General features: G+C 32.7%; 1 protein-coding gene across 1 annotated transcript; it reads left to right on the plus strand.

The window, feature by feature from the left end:
- Positions 1 to 1,242: 1,242 nt before the first annotated feature.
- On the plus strand, positions 1,243 to 3,852 carry LOC134684796 (uncharacterized). The gene is made up of 2 exons (XM_063544106.1): positions 1,243 to 1,896; positions 3,479 to 3,852. The coding sequence occupies exons 1-2, from the start codon at positions 1,254 to 1,256 to the stop codon at positions 3,850 to 3,852; spliced, it is 1,017 nt and encodes a 338-aa protein (XP_063400176.1). The 5' UTR covers positions 1,243 to 1,253.
- The last annotated feature ends 14,455 nt before the right edge of the window (positions 3,853 to 18,307 follow it).

Below are 18,307 nucleotides of genomic sequence, written 5' to 3' on the forward strand. Positions count from 1 at the left end.
AAAAACCTTGTTCTTTGGGCTTTATCTGCGGACACAACAACATATTTAACATGGAAGAAGGATAGTAAGTGGGCCTTTACAGATTGACGTCGAATGGGTATTTATAGACTTATTAAGTCTCGAAATTCTGTATTAACGACCGTACAGTCGTTGTCCTTCGGAAAGAGTATCTCTTTTTTCCTTCTTGCCATTTACCCCTTACCTTGCGTAATCCCCGACTGAATCAATCAGAAATTTGAAGTTGTGTGTCCAATTGATGGATAAAGGCTACCGATACTTAGGACATTTGGATAACACATTTTTCAGGAAATTGTTATTTACAATTTTTCAAGTGATCACTTTATAATAAAGGCACAAAACTTTCCACAGTGACAGTTATGATGCTACATATAACGAACATTTTCTTACATAAAGCCATTTATAGACATTCACAAGAAGCTTCTTTATCTAGCCATTGCTTTCTAGTCAGTATGATTTGTCTTGACCCAACATTCAGGATCGTGCTTATTCTCAGTCAAAATTAATATTAATACACCCTTTTGGTGTATACATGTAGTTGTACCGAGAAAAAAAAACAATCCAATCGTCACATGTGAGACAATGAACCCCCAGAATATAATATGCTTATTTTGAAGTCATAATCAACTAATTTCCAGTAGACACTTTCTTTAAACTTGAAATATCTGCTTTCTGCAACCGATTGTAAGAAATTTCTACATCAATTGACAATGCTGCTTGTCGTCGTTGTAGTAATATACATATGTGCCCGAACCATGTACTGCAAAATGTTTGCACCTTATCTGCGACACCATCAACCTGTTTCAACATGAATATGAACCGATATAATGGTAGATCCTGCTGATTCAAATGTATTCTTAAATTTGTAATTGTTTTTATGTTTTATCTTATGTTGAACCTTCCTCATATATTCAAATTCGTTCCTGTAAATAAATGTTTTTTTTAGTATTTAGACATGACGCATTATTCTAATATATTAAAACTTTAAATTAGAAAAACCTGTAATGTGATGACCCTTTCGTATACTGTTCAATAATTTCTATTCAATATTCTTTTTCGTTGCAATAATTAAAAAAACAATTTATTACAATATCTGTTTTAAATAAATAAAATCAGTGTTTCTATCGGTAAAAACAGAAAAAATGAGTGACAAGATTTCGTTGCAGGTCTACCTTGAAGTATTACTTTTAAGTTCAACAGGTATTAGAAGAAAGTGAATTTGAATATTAAGAAAGATGGTCTTCTTGTATCTTTTCATACTATTGTTTTTATGTGTCAGCGGATTTTTGTTTGAAGGAAAACAACAGAGTCCTATTAGTACAATTTATTCTCCGTTATCTGACGATCATTTTGACATGTTGTTAAAGTTACTGGTTGAGCAAAGACAGATTCAAAAGGAACAGCACCAAATGATTAAACAGCTTCAGCAGGAAATTTTCACCACGAAACTTGAAGTTACAAAAGCAATTCACGATTTGAATAAAACAGCATGCAATGCAACAAGGTATGACGACGTTTGGAATTTTACGAAGTCCGTAGAAACAAAAATCGACACACTGAATGTGTCACAGATTCGACAAATCAACACCATGGAGGAATATTCGAACAAAATAAAAATTTTGGAACATGAAATTGCAGCATCTAACCATATGCAAAGTTCGATAAATCTGCAAAGTTTGTCAAATGTTTTAAATACGACGAAACATCTGGAACCATGGATACAGGAAACGAATTATAAACTTGCTGCGATTGAAAATGATGCAGACGCTAGAAAAAATGATTTCATAGCACTGTTTAACAAAGCTGATTTGACAGAGAACAAAATGGAAAATATGTCTCAGGATCTGGAACAGAAATGGAACGATTTGAATAATAGAGGTAAGTGCCATTTCAAATTCATGAAAGCCGGATACGGATTTTAGGTTTCGTTTATGTTTTAACTCTTTGTACTTATTTATATTTCAGTGTTCTAATAATAAATAAAAATACTGCAAAAAGCACTATTATCAAATGAAAGCAAGACACGCTGAACGGCGAATAGAATATATCAAACTAAATATAAAAACGCTCTTATGGTGACAATATTATTATAATTCTGAATGTAAAAAAAAGGTATATTCGTGTTATTGAAATGTATACTGATATTCAAGGGTTATGACATCATTTGTTATAAATGTCCAGTTCAGGTGAGAGGGCAATAATGGTTAAGATGTTATACAACATATTAGTTCAAAAATTGATTTGATATAATATATGTATTTGCCTAATCCTCATAGTTTTAATGACTGTACACATGCATATACTAGTGTAAGACGTAAGGTAAAAATTTAAGCGAATATATCTACCTCTGCAAGATTATGGAGTTCTTATCATGATTAAGGATCAAACAAAATGGATGTTTGCCAGGAGATGTTTTTAACGGAACATTGTGCCAATGTTAAAATAGAAAATGAGCTTGTATAAAACCTTTGATTATAGTATGAATGCAGGACTTTTATGATAAGATCCAGTCTCGTCAGAATAAGTTCCCAACGTTTCCGAAAAAAAATGTTGTATGCACTATTATAGAACTGTACAACTTAATTGTTCTTATATAAACATCTATTTTGAAAGAAACTCATATCACTTTCACAAAGTATTAAAGATGGTCTTAAAGTTTAATTGACCAAAAAACATCAATGGCTTAAGAACACATATAAATGCTGCCAATACCCTCAATACCCTCATTAAGTTAAAATTTGTCTTTATGACTTTTTGTACATTAATTTTCACAATTATTTATTCCCAATGTTTGTAGATCAAATAAAAGAACTAACTTTCTCGACATTTAAATTACCCATTTCTTCGTACAATTCTTTGAAAAATCGTTCATATGACGAACGGAGAAAGTGCACAATTCTGACGTCACGTTTTTGTTAAACTGTGAGTGATTGGAAGTTACAATTTCGTCGTTTTGACTGCTAATATAAAAAAAAAAAGAAGATGTGGTATGATTCACAATGATACAACTCTCCACAAGAGACTAAAAGACACAATAATTAACAACGATAGGTCATCGTACGGCCTTCAACAATGAACTAAGTTCATACCGCATAGTGAGCTATAAAAGGCCCAGAAATGACGAGGTAGAAAAATTCAAACGAGAAAACAAACGGCCTAGTTTATGTACAAAACATCAACGAAAAAAATATATAACACATGTGCATAAACAAACGATATGCAACCACTGAATTACAGGCTCAATGAATGTTCATTTGAAAAATATCTTCAGTTGGACTAACTAAATAATGGAATAGGTAAGATAAAATTACTTGGACTAAACATAATATTTATTTGTCAAACCATAATTTGTGTTCAACAAAAACGAAATAAAATTCTTCCATTCTCAATTTTACCTATCTATAACTTATTGGTTGAACTTTAAGTTTTTTTTCTCTCTTATTTACATTTTTTATTTCAGTTAATGTCATCGTATATGCGGAACCTAGACAATATACTCGCGGACAAGTGGTAATTTTCAGTGATGTTGCTATTTCGTATGGTTTTGGAAACTCTAATACCTTAACGACGAGTGGTCAGTTTATTTGTGAGAAAAGTGGGTTATACCAACTTGCTGTTTATATTACAACGGATGATCCCAACGCCAGCCTCGATATATATAAGAACAATATATTTATGGGCGCAGCATATGGATCAATCACACAATATTATCAAACTATAAGCCTCGCTTCTATTTTGCAGTTAAATGTTAATGACACTTTAAAAGTAACCTTTGGGGGAGGATTTGTTAACGGCAAACCCAAATTAGCATTTTCTATTATACAAATCAAGTAAACAAAGACTGATTGTATTTCTGTGTTTTCAAATTTGGAAAAAAGAGCAATTTGTCAATAAAATAAATATTTGCCATTGGATTGTTAGTTTGTTTCGTATGATACATTGTATTTGCATTTTTTAAATGTTTGTGAACCAGTGTTATTTTTTTCCCTAAGACTATTACAATGGCTTATTTTGTTCAGTGTAGTTCACGAAAAATCGTACATTTCGTTCAAAACAGTAAACATTCAACAACATACTTTTATCTTTTTAGTCTCATTTTTAGCTCACCTGGCCCGAAGGGCCAAGTGAGCTTTTCTCATCACTTGGCGTCCGGCGTCCGTCGTCGTCCGTCGTCGTCCTGCGTTAACTTTTACAAAAATCTTCTCCTCTGAAACTACTATGCCAAATTTAACCAAACTTGGCCACAATCATCATTGGGGTATCTAGTTTAAAAATTGTGTCCGGTGACCCCGCCAACTAACCAAGATGGCCGCCATGGCTATAAATAGAACATAGGGGTAAAATGCAGTTTTTGGCTTATAACTCAAAAACCAAAGCATTTAGGGCAAATCTGACATGGGGTAATATTGTTAATCAGGTTAAGATCTATCTGCCCTGAAATTTTCAGATGAATCTGACATTCCGTTGTTAGGTTGCTGCCCCTGAATTGGTAATTTTAAGGAAATTTTGTTGTTTTTGGTTATTATCTTGAATATTATTTTAGATAGAGATAAACTGTAAAAAGCAATAATGTTCAGCAAAGTAAGATCTACAAAAAAGTCAACATGACCAAAATGATCAGTTGACCACTTTAGGAGTTATTGCCCTTTATAGTCAATTTTTAACCATTTTTCGTAAATCTTAGTAATCTTTTAGAAAAATCTTCTCCCCTGAAACTGCTGGGCCAAATTATTTGAAACTTGGCCACAATCATCATTGGGGTATCTAGTTTAAAAATTGTGTCCGGTGACCTGGCCATCAAACCAAGATGGCCGCCACGGCTAAAAATAGAACATAGGGGTAAAATGCAGTTTTTGGCTTATAACTCAAAAACCAAATAATTTAGAGAAAATCTGACATGAAGTAAAATTGTTAATCAGGTCAAGATCTATCTGCCCTGAAATTTTCAGATGAATTGGACAACCTGTTTTTGGGTTGCGGCCCCTGAATTGGTAATTTTAAGGAAATTTTGCTGTTTTTGGTTATTATATTGAATATTATTATAGATATAGGTAAACTGTAAAAAGCAATATTGTTCAGCAAAGTAAGATCTACAAATAAGTCAACATGAACGAAATGGTCAATTGACCCCTGTAGGAGTTATTGACCTTTGTAGTCAATTTTCAATCTGCTTCCTTTGTTTAATATTCACATATACCAAGGTGAGCGACACAGGCTCTTTAGAGCCTCTAGTTTACTTCTTTTCGTCATTTCATTATCGTTACTTTTCCTTTTCATTGTCTGACTGCTTATGTGTGAATTATAAACAATACAATCACCATGTACAAGGAACACAACCAAAAAACTTTGATATTTAAAATGGTCCATGCCAATACAAATTAACTTATTTAATTCCTTGAAAAATCCAGCAATCAGCGCCTGCATTCTCAGTATGTATATCCTTGTAAAAACGGCATAAATAGAGCTGTTATCTTATATCATGTTTTCTTTGCAACATCATTGATTTAAAGATGTGGGTTTTTGCATTTTGATTTTTGTTGTTGTTTTTGGACGATTGCGGATGGATGTTCGGTTGCTCGGTTCCAATACGTTGTCTTCAATTTATGACCTCCATGAACATTTGGTATCTTATATCTTTTTTTCATTAACGAATGTATGTAACTTTCGCAATAATGCTTGAAAATTTGTAAAAGTGGTAGTTTTGGATAGCTTCCAGATTACTCTTTCAAATTAATGAAATGTTCTTATTATGCAACAATTATGTAACCAATCATAATATAAACTGTGTCTAAAATCTTTTTCACCAAATTTCCACTTTCAAATGAAATTAGTTTCTATATAGGTATACCTAGAGGGTTGATTTGATTATACTTTGTTTCTATGGTCATTATCTACAAAACAATGTTTCAGATTTTAAATAGAATGTACAGAACAAATTTTATATAAAAAAAAATATAAGAGGAGAACAACGACATAACACTTAAATGTAACACACATAGACAAAATCCCATGAGAATAACAAATATAAAATATATATAACATCAAAACCAAATACATGAATTTGGGATAGACAAGTACCGTGACACGTCTTATTGCAATGTGAATTTACACTCAAAAATAAGAAAAAACAAACGACACAACGTTATATTTAATAATTACATAATAATTGATTACATAATAATTGCATAATACAAATATTGCATCATTTAAAATAATAATCTTTTATCTATCTACATGTATATCTACCTCTTTAATTATTTTCTTTGCATTTATAAGAAAGTTACAGCATTTCAAAGGTAAGTGATTGGAGGTAAAAAAATCTTTGTATTGTGCTACCTAAAAAATAAATTTTATTGATACAGGGCTGTTTGGCATACACGTTCACGTAGTATCGATAAAATGAATATTCATTTATGAATAAGTAAAACATATCGCAGAACAATATCTTATCTTTAGCAATAAATATTTGGTTTAAGATAGTTCAATACCTTGACAGGATATAGGTCAACTTCAAGCATTGGGGAAAATAAGGTTCTGTCTAACAAGTATTAGCGGGAATTGGATGAATTCATCATGTGCACAACAGCAAACTAATACATGTTATTGAATATATTTTAAAAAGTTATACATAAAAACATCTTTAAAAAATGGTAGTATATGTACAATAGATATAGGAAGATGTGGTGTGAGTGCCAATGAGACAACTCTCCATCCAAGTAACAATTTAAAAAGTAAACTATTATAGGTTAAAGTACGGCCTTCAACACGGAGCCTTGGCTCACACCGAACAACAAGCAACAAGCATTTATTTCGCAAGGCTTTCATCGGGCCGATTTAAAATCATATAGTTGTGTCTTTGTCTCTGAACATACAAGTGAAAAAAAACTTTTGGTGAAATATCAACAACATGTGTCCGTAGGGATTTTCGAGACATACTTTATAATGTTATGCTCAAATCCAAGCAAAGACAAACATCACGTACATGTAGTGCGAACATTTGTATTCCATGATTTAATTGGCTTATTTTCATATTTCTTATTAAAAAGCTTTCGATAATTATTAAGGTTGAAATATTTGTCAATCCAAAATAACATCTCTGAGGATATGACATACTCGAGACAAGTAATCAGAACTACATGCATGTATATTTAGAATTAGAAAAAATAAAATTAGTTTTCAGTGGATTTAAATTCATATTCAAATAATATTGAACGTAACAAGATTGTTTTAAAGAAATGCTTGTCACGCAAAAAACAAACAAAAACAAAACAAAACAAAACGAACATGTGTATCGTGTTAATGACAAAATATCAAGAAAATAAGAGCGTTTAACAATTGTTTGGGGAACTGTTTAGAATAAGATGTGTAAAACATGATTTCCAGTTTGACACACTATTCGATAATGGTGACCTAAATAAAAATAATTAAATAAAGCGTATTAAATAACCAATAGAACTTATGAAAATAACACACCATCTTACATCTTTAAAGCGAATTCATCACAAATAAAACGAAGGGGTATCGACTGACGATCAAGAACCAGAAACTTTGACAGCTCTCTAATTCAGTACACGATCTCATTATACCAGACTTTAAATCAGGCAAGTTTCAAAATAACGTATAACCAGATGCTCCGCAGGGCGCAGCTTTATACGACCGCAGAGGTTGAACCCTGTAAGGTTGGGGCAAGTATGGACACAACATTTAAGCTGGATTCAGCTAATTTATGAAATCTGAAATGAGAAAAATTGCCCCCCCCCCCCGAATTCCCCTTTCCCTTATCCCAAAACTGATCTCAATTCAAATTTCGAATGGCCACTAACAATAACTACTCATTTAAATACATCATAAAATATTAAAATGAAAAAAAAAGTGCTTGTTATCACTAAATGGTAGATTGTTTTAATTTATCAGTGGGTAGTAAAAGTGAATATACATTGTATATTGTATAAAACTATGATTTAAGTTGTTTCAACTACTATGTATATTGTATAAAACAATGATTTAAGTTGATTCAACTTCTATGTATATTGTATAAAACAATGATTTAAGTTAATTTAACTTCTATGTATATTGTATAAAACAATGATTTAAGGTGGTATGGGTGTCTTCCTCCATCTTGGATTGTAAAAAAACAGAGAACCAAAGGTTCATATTTTCTATCAAGTTAGCAAAATGTGATGCAGGAATGCAGATGATATATTAATGTGAATTTGCATTTAAAAGAACCAATTTATAAGAATATAACTTACAAATATTAATATTTTTGCAAATGTTGATTAGTTTTGGTTGTTTTGGTTTTTTTTTAAATTGGCATTTCAAGGGGAGGTAACTCTAAAACAGTGCATTTTCTGAAGGATTCTACATGAAATTTTCCTAGTATGTAATTTTAGCCGGGAAAAACGTACGGTAACCCTATCTTTTCTTTTGATATTCTAAAAGCATTGTCTAAAAGCTACCTTTTCCTTAAGTATTTAACAATTCTATCATTTTGTTTAGTTTCTAATCACAAAATGGTGTTACGTCCTGTAGCTTGAGAAAATGTACGGTGACCTATCATTTTTATTATATTTTTCAACATATATCAATAGATACTACGTTTTGGAAAAGTATGAACAAATTCTATCATTCTTATTTTAGACTCCCATACCACCTTAAGTTGATTCAACAACTATTCTGGACAAAGAAGGATAACTCTTATTGAAAATTTCTTGCTATTGCACAATATTGTGCAATTTGATATTTCTTCCTATTGCGCAATACTGTGGAATTGAAAATACTTGCCATTGCACAATACTGTGGAATTGAAAATACTTGCCATTGCACAATACTGTGCAATTGAAGATTTCTTAAAATTGCGCAATACTTTGCAATTGGATATTTCTTGCTATTGCGAAATACTATGCAATTGAAGTTTCTTGCTATTGCTGAATACTGTGCAATTGAAAATGTCTTGCTATCGCACAATACTTAATATGATTATTTGGGATTCTGATTTTGACCAACTTTAAAACTGGGCCCACAATCAAAACTCTCGATATATGTTTAGATTCAGCATATCAAAGAACCCCAAGAATTCAGTTTTTGTTAAAATCAAACTTAGTATAATTTTTGACCCTTTGGACTTTAATGTACAAATTTAAAAACGGGAACAAAATTAAGAATCTACATTCACAGTTAGACTGGCATATCAAAGAACCCCGATTATTCAATTTTTAATGAAATCAAACAAAGTTAAATTTTGGATCCCGATTTGGACCCACTTGAAAACTTGACCGATAATAAAAATTCAGCATATCAAAGAACCCATAGGATTCAATCTTTGATAAAATCAAACGTAGTTTAATTTTGGACCCTTTGGGCCCCCTTTTCTTAAACTGTTGGGACCAACACTCCCAAAATCAATCCCAACCTTCCTTTTATGGTCATAAACCTTGTGTTTAAATTTCATAGATCTCTATTTACTTATACTAAAGTTATGGTGCCAAAACCAAGAAAATTCTTATTTGGGCCCTTTTTTACCTCAAATTCCTATACTGTTGGAATCAAAACTCCCAAAACAAATCACAGCCTTCCTTTTGTGGTCATATACATGTACCTTGTGTTAAAATTTCATAGATTTCTATTCACTTTTACTAAAGTTAGAGTGCGAAAACTAAAAGTATTCGGACAACGCAGACGACGACGCCAACGTGATACCAATAAACGACCAAAACTTTTTCAATTTTTGCGGTCGTATTAAAGCATCAGTTTGAATTGGATAAGAAATATATATATCGAAGTTTATCACTAACGTTTAGAAAATGTTTAAAAAAATGCGTGTAGCCCTCACCTTGAATTAGACTTGAAATGAATGATATTACGTATACCCTAAGGTCGATCACATACACTTCACTTTATAGTTGCAGTTCTGTTTGTCCGGTTTTTTTTATCAATAGGCTTTATGATAGAAAATGTCAAGAAGGATTTGCTGTCAAACTCATGTTTACAAACTGTGTTCAAATTTTGATAATTGATTTATAACATACTGCAACATATATTCAAATTGTGTAAAGTTTAAAGTCTTAAATCAACGGCTTACCGTAATGGTTATTACAACTCTATTTTGGGTATCCTTTGGAACTTTTTAAAACAATACTTTTTATTTTCACCATTTGGTTATTTCTCTTTTGACGTTAATATGAACTATATGAATATAACAATTATAACAATACAATTTGTAACATCGCGTCTGTTGATGAACTGTTTCTTACGTTTAATTTGAAACGTAATAAATACTAATTAGAGACACCAGCATAATTAAGATTAAACCAAACATATCTCTATTTTGTATACATTCCACCTTTATTCTGATACCAAACGGTTGTTTTAAAGGCGTTTCATTTAGGTTATTTGCACACCAAATTGGTGCATGTACAAAATTAAAATATGTAAAAGACATATAACTACTATTACACTTTTTTTCCTCCTTACGTTTTACAGGGCAACAAGGTTATGTTAAATATGTTAAGTTGCTCCAAATAGCATATGAAAACATTGTAATGACGAACAACTCTATTCACTTAACAACACTACTATCCAAGATAGATTTCCTTCAGATAATCTAATCCTCCAGTGTCGATACGTTCGAGAGCAAGCATCAACCTGTATATTGTAGGTTTTACTTGTATTGAAGATTTCCATTTTCTCAAGATATCTGAAATTTGCTTGTACATATCCTTATGATACCGTACCATTGTCTCCTTTATCGAACTAACAGTAATTCCGAGCTCGATTCCGAGCTGTACAGCGCAATTGCCAAGATTCTCGGGCAGACCTTCCAAAACATCATCATGTGGAATTTCTTGAAGTCGGACATCAGCAATATCTATCAATATAAATGTATATTATGTAGTTTTATTTTATTCGCATATATATGTCGCACCTTATTTGGAAACTTGGGGCTGTTGAAAAAAAATCAGCAGTCATTTGAGTTTTCTCATGTTTATTTATATCTTTGGAGATATTTCGAGGACATTTTTAGAGTCAATCAATTAGCCAAAAGGGAAATGAGTACATTTTGGCATGATTATGAAAGACAACAATACAAATACAATTACCAATATACAAAATAGTGCACAGAATCCTACCGTTTAAGCCACACCTACGGTACTTTAAAAAAGCAGTGATGTTATCGTTTTTAAAACAGTTCCATATCCACTAAGTGTCCAGTTTTGGTAATCTTTAGTTCACAAATCTCCATCAACACACTTGTTGTTCTAATGTGCATTAAATAATTTTCTGGTTATGCCTAAATATAGCGAGGACCAGCAGGTGGCTAATACATCACATACAAACAAAACAATGATTTTGTCTTTACCATAAAAACATGTTAACAAAGGTTTATTTTTAAACAAACCTTAGTCGTTTCAACTGGGGACAACAATAGTAATGCACGCGCCGGTGAAATTATCTTAATTATAATTCAAAGGTCGACAGAAGAATCGGTATAAAATAAAACCAAAAATACCAAACTTCATGGAAAATGCAAAAGGAAAGTTTGTAATAAAATGGCAAAATCTAATGCATACAATTACCAATAAACAAAATGTTGCACAGAAACCTACAGTTTAAGCAACAGCAACGGTAATATAAAAAGCAGAGTTAAATTCGTTTGGTGAACAGTTCCAGTTCCACAAAGTGACCTGATTTTGGTGATCCTTAGTTCACAAATCTCCCCAACACGCTTGTTGTTCTTATTATGTGCATTAAAATTACTTTTCTGGTAATAGCTTAATAGTTGAACCTTAGTTGTTTCAAGTGGGAAACACAATAATGATGCACGCGCCGGTGAATTAATCTTAATTATAATTCAAAGGTCAAAAAGAAAATCGTGCATCGGTATTAAAAAAAAACAAGAAATACCGGACCCAATGGAAAGTTCTAAACTGAAAGTCTGTTATAAAATGGCAACATCAAATGCATATTTTAGTAATGCACAACTCTCATTGATGAATTCTGATTTCTGAGCCGTCTAATGGTTAAAAAAACAACGAAATATGTTATCTTTCATTTTAGGTTCAGTGTGATAGATGGGATTAATATGGTATCTTTGATGTATCTATAGGTTCTAGCATTTAATCCTACCTTGAAACGAAACATATATATATATTGGTCTATTGAAATTGGTGAGCACAATTTATAAAATATTTTTTATAACAAAGCATTTGTTTGTCGGTATATGTTTTTTTTATCAAATTTCAGTCATGTTACAATAAGCAAATACAGTATTTGACGCATCCATTTTACACACAGCTGCGTTATACATCCCTTTGAACATATTACAGAAAAAGATAACAAGAGATACATTTGTATCAACTATACATAACTTTAAAACAGATAACATCTATTACGGGGAAGGGGAATGTTGTGACGAAGTAAGGAGCATATCCAATATCATCTGTGAAACGGTAATTCCATAACGGTCGACCAACTCGTGAATGCGTAAGGTAAAATTGAGCTACGCTTATGGGAAGAAAAAACAAAGACAAAAGTCTCTACCTTACCAAATAAACAATTAGGGTGTTTCAATTAGAATATGACGACCCCTTATTTATAGAACAGAGTCGTTTTAGCTGGGTAATTGAATTAATATGTATATGTTACCTAACAAGTCTGTGTCTTCTCTGAATACCTGCAAAAACAGTGGTGTTAATATGCTATTTGTGATATTTCAATAGCATTGAATTACAAGAGGTCATGACAACTATTTTAGAATCAGAACAATATCGTTTAAATTCATTCGGTCTTTCAAACGTTATAACCGACTCTCGTAACTTTACATTTTAAGATTTTCTAAATTTGAATTATATGATTCATGCGAAAAATATCAGAATAACAATAAGTGTAATCCCGACTACTTCGTCAGTTGTTGACCATTTTGTTTTTGGCAGCAATAATTTGTTGATCATTGCATCATATTAATTATGTTAAGCAAATACACTTAATTTGATTAAACAAGCTGTCTTACGAAAACTTCAATTCTAAAATTTATAAATAAAATTTTACACATGAAAATATTCAACTGTCTATAGGCATAAATCAAAAAAACTGGAAACTTAAAAGGAAGAACAACCAAGAACACATGCATTGAATATGATGCTCTTATTGAATCCAAGAATCTTACAAACCTTGCACAATAGATGTCTTGTTTCGTCCACAGCTTTCATTGCGTCCAACAAATTTGTAAATGATTTGGTAGGTTTTCCCTTTATCCTTTTTGTTTTCCAGCAATGCAACGCCATGATTCTGACAATAAGAGACATCCCTGTGTAGCAGTCTTCTATATCTTGCCAATCTAGCAGTTCTAACCCAAGATGAAGCACCAAATCCCTACAAGTACTGTTAGTAAGCTGAACGGCAAATCTGGCAAGTTCTTGCTCGCTTGGTGACTTTGTCAATATTGTTTTTGCAAGACCTAAATAGCATAAAAAGATAGCATTATTATAAACGATTCAAATCTCTTGTTATTGTTTTTGTTATGTGTATCGTTGTCTTAATATGAACAGTTGTCTGTTTACGTAAATAATCTCTTTGAAATTATCAAATGTTATCTACTCCGATCTTCATGTCAATTTCCATCTTAATATATCTATGAGGTGAGTAAGATGTGCGTACTTCTTGTTTTTTCCGAAGCTACATGATAAAAAACTTTGCACCCCTTCACCTTTTTACAAAAGACTACAATAGCTCATTAAAGGTCATTTCTCAAAACTTAAGCATATACTTGATATCTTTTCTTTCCATTTGCATGATTTGGGAACAAAAAAACAAAATTGCAAATATAAGGTAAAAGACCGAGTCTGCCTTTTCACGACGTTTTTTATAACTCAAATATCTCAAAAAAAGAGTTCCATAATCTGTCAATATTTTAAGCTTATATTGTTACTTAACTGACAATCTTTCAACTTAAAATATCAATTTAATTCTTTTCATTTTAAAATCTTCTCATAAGAAGATACTCGAATATCTATTTGTGTATTTAAAGTATTATCTAAATTGACATGATTGATTTACCTGGACAATGAGATGGACATTCGTTCTGTGTCTGAAATTAGAATTATGAAAACAATCAGTGTGATCGAAACTGAAATCAACATGGCATTTTTTTTCTAATATCAAAACTTGTATTCATGTAAAGTTTGCTTGTTTTGCATTTGATGATACTTTTATCTTTTTTCATTTGATATAAAATTAATTAAAAAATTATAGGAATTACTTGTTTGATTCGAAAATCTCATGGAAAAAAAAGCTGAAATTATGGTTGAACTATTCTAATTGCAAACAGTTATAAATACAAAAGTAATATAAACATCTGCCAACACTCTCAGTAATTTCAACATAACTGTTGTATTATGAGAATATATATATATATATATATAATTTGATTTGATGTACTATAACTGATAGTGTCCTTGTAAACATGATGAAATAAATCATTGACTGAGTTGTTTTAACAACGAAAAAACCCTCTACAAACCAATAAAAGGTAATCTCATGCAATGTCAATCGAGTTTACTATAGATGGTTATGTTGTTTTACTAACTTATACGATACCAGTAAAGAATTTTCTATTATTATTGGTATTCGACATTCTAGTTATGTTGCGTACCTTGTTAAAAAACCATAGTAAAGGATATCTGGAGGAATGTTCATTTCCACTGTCACACATCCAGTCAGAATTCGTGTTTGCTTTTGAAATGGAAACAAGACACGGCGATCTGTCACACACTTCTCCGATTTCAATATGAAAGAGATTTGACACATTTGCGTTTTGGTGGCTCTTTCCAATGCTGGTCAGATAGAATTTCAAAACAACTTCTAAAGTGGAGGTTAAACATTCTTGAATGCTGGCTGCGATATCTGGAGAGATTAAAGATTTAGATGAAACGTGTGTAAGGTACACGATGACCTTTGTTTCTTCTACAATTATTCGAAACTCATTGTTGCCGTCAACACACAACACTGCTGATGATTGGTATAACAATGGATAACCGTTTAACTCCTTAATAGGCCATATACTACTTACTGCTCCGATAAGTTTGAAAGAAAGTGCGGATGGTATGGATGACTTCTGTAATTTATAGACCAAAGAAATTGTCCTGTTTGCAAATGATTGTTCATCAAGAAATAACTTCGGCATCTTGGTTTTTACTGTGCATGGAACTAAATAGTAATCTGTATGTGCATCACTCCTGTCTGAATATCGTTTCGGCACAACCAAAACATCGAGATGTATGAGAACCTGAATAATGAAATCTTTGGTGTCATTATCTGGCATGTGATTGCAGAATTGTTTCTGTTGCCATAGCTTCAGTAGATCTATTTTGTATATCTTTCCTGTATCTGTCATATTTCTTAGAATTCCGATAAGGATTTTATCATTGGGCCAAAATATCTCATCTGTGACGAATGACCTAAGAATGTTGACCAATGCAGGAGGATAAAGTATGATGAAGTTGTTAAGTTCTGGTAAATTGAAGTACATGATTTTGCCCAAAGCATGTTGTGTTAAGAGAAAATCATCCATTTGTTTGTCAGAAAGTGCTAGATCACCATTCATTGTGTTCGCTTCAGCTAAATAGGATTTAGGTATAATATTGATATTATCCTTTTTCATATTGTTGATCAGAAGCTCGAGTGGAACCCAAATTAAAGGCCGCCGTTGTCCCCATGATGGCTGGTTCCGAGCGATACTGACAAGTTGGGCTTTCAAATTCTGAATATCCTCATCCTCTTTGTCTGTACCATTTATGAAGAAAACTGGATCGAAGACAAAGTGTTTTTTCATTTCATGGGTACCAAACAGTTCAGTTACTTTCTTCACAAATTCCGTTTTCCTATTCTTTTGCATATCCTAAAAATTTAAGAAGGTATTTTTTTTAATTATGCTGAGACAAGTTTCAGGCGGTTATTTGTTTTAACTCGATGAACAGATTTATTTACGACAAAGGCAACATATAGTCTATAGATCATTATTAAGAACGTACTATATTCTTTATGGTAGTAGTACGTATACAGTTTTAAAGAACGTTGCGTATCGAAACTACTCCATTTCGTTTTATTTCGCAATCAATTGTGTACTGCTTTAATACGTTGTTTTATGAAGAAGAAAACAACGGAAACATTTGCTGTATCTTTAAAAAAAAACTATGTCTTCAATATCAATAATATTATGCTACAATTTATTAAATCAACGCTTACCTCCGTTAGAAGGTCGCTATGCGTTGCTGCGAACAGGATCATAGGCATAACATCACCATCATCAACACAGTATGTGAGTATTGAATTGACCCAATGCTTCACAATGGCTAGAACAGAAATAATGATGCAAAACAAATATTATGCCTACGTTTGTTTTCAATATCTACAAAACAAAACATTAAGACGCAATTTATTATGTTGGTGCAATGTAAAGTTAACTATACACGTGGGATTAACTTATTGCGGAAGGCAGTCCAGTAACAAATATACCTAACAATTGTGGTCATACATCTTAAAACATTCATGTTGTCACTCATGGACTATCTGAAATTATTTTTTCCCAACCGGTCAAAAGGTCACCATGCCCGTAACCAGGAATTTCCAAGGAGGGTGGTGGGGGTATTTGGACTCGAAAACTCAACTTTAACAGTCACAAATTAAGCAGAACATAGACTTTAACAGTGCTTCGTTGTTTTCAACGACCCCCCCCCCCCTGGCGACGAGTATTGTCAATCATAAGGATACAGCAGTCAACATTATAATATTATCCCAATCATTACAAAAAAACAAACAAATATGTGACAAAGGATGCACAAAAAGGCATAAAGACAGAGCGCATCAATAACAAAAAATGAAAGACAGGAATAGTAAGATTTGCCATAGCACTAAAAATAATGACTGGATGTACAGAGCCTCGTTAAATGAATATCACCAAGATCAAACCAAAATAGTAACAGTAATATCAAGTAATACCACAACCAAAAGGCCACGATCGCACTACGATATGTGAAAAAAATGCAAATTTTGATGATCGCAGTAAGGTCATATCACGGTCGTGGTGAGGTCTTCAAGATCGTGATGAGCGTGGACAACTTTTAACATGTTCAAAACAATCGTGGTGCGGTTTCGGGGAAATCAGGTCATAGTAGACGCGTAGTGATAGGGCACTAAGATCGTAGTAAGATCGCAATGGTCGCTGTACCATCGTAGCGAGAGCGTAGCGAAAGTGTGATTCTATTCGGAGAGACTGTGCTACGATCTCACAGCGACGTTATTACAACATCACTACGACCATCACGTACTAGCCGCGACCAAACTACGCTTCAAATACGACTATACCACGCTGTTCACGACCACAGTACGATTCTAGCACGCCCTAGCCTTTCTCATCACGCTCTTCTTACGACCTGACTACGTTCATACTACGGCCATCATTCTTATTATCATTTTCACATAAAATATGTAAAAAAGCTCCATAGATTTTGTTTGTCTGTATGTAATAATCCATTTGCTCTAACGGCTCAACCATGCTTCTGGTTTTTATTTTGATTAGACCGTTGGTTTTCCCGTTTAAATGGTTTTACATTTTTTTTTGGGCCCCTTATAGATTGCTCTTCGGTGTAACCCAATGCTCCGTGTTGAAGGCTGTTCATAGGCCTATAATGGTTTACTTTTATAAATTGTTAGTTTAGTTTAAACAAATTTTATTGTTCAAAATGAAAAATGGATTAGACACAACTTTTACAACTTAGTAACGTCTTCTCCAAATTGTTACTTGGATGGAGAGTTGTCTCATTGGCGTTCATACCACATCTTCTTCTATCTATTGACACATCTGTGTCATCTCTTCTATCGTTTACTAAAATATCGTCATTTGAGCTTTATGGACCAGTAATTTGGGTTGGATTAGTCGGTCCGACATCTCTGCTTGATCAGGATTCGTTACTTTGCTGCCTCTGCCTCTACATCAACCCCTACCACCACGCCCACGTGTTCTAGTAGATTTTGATGGTATGACTGTATTGTTTCAGAGAAATCTACGTAATAATCAGAAATAGAAGGAATGAAACTGTATTGATATGGAACACGATGTTGACGTTATTGCTGAGAACGTAGTAAGATAGCGGTATGAACGTAGTATAATGGCGGTAGAAGGATGGTAAGATCGTGTTGCAATCGGAAAACTCGTGTTATGGTCGTAGTGAGAACGTGAAGAGCGTAGAAAGATCTTGATAAGCGTTGTGAGGTCTCAGAATAAGCGCAGTGA

This window comes from Mytilus trossulus, chromosome 9, assembly GCF_036588685.1.
Source record: "Mytilus trossulus isolate FHL-02 chromosome 9, PNRI_Mtr1.1.1.hap1, whole genome shotgun sequence".
Classification (NCBI taxonomy): Eukaryota; Metazoa; Mollusca; class Bivalvia; order Mytilida; family Mytilidae; genus Mytilus; species Mytilus trossulus.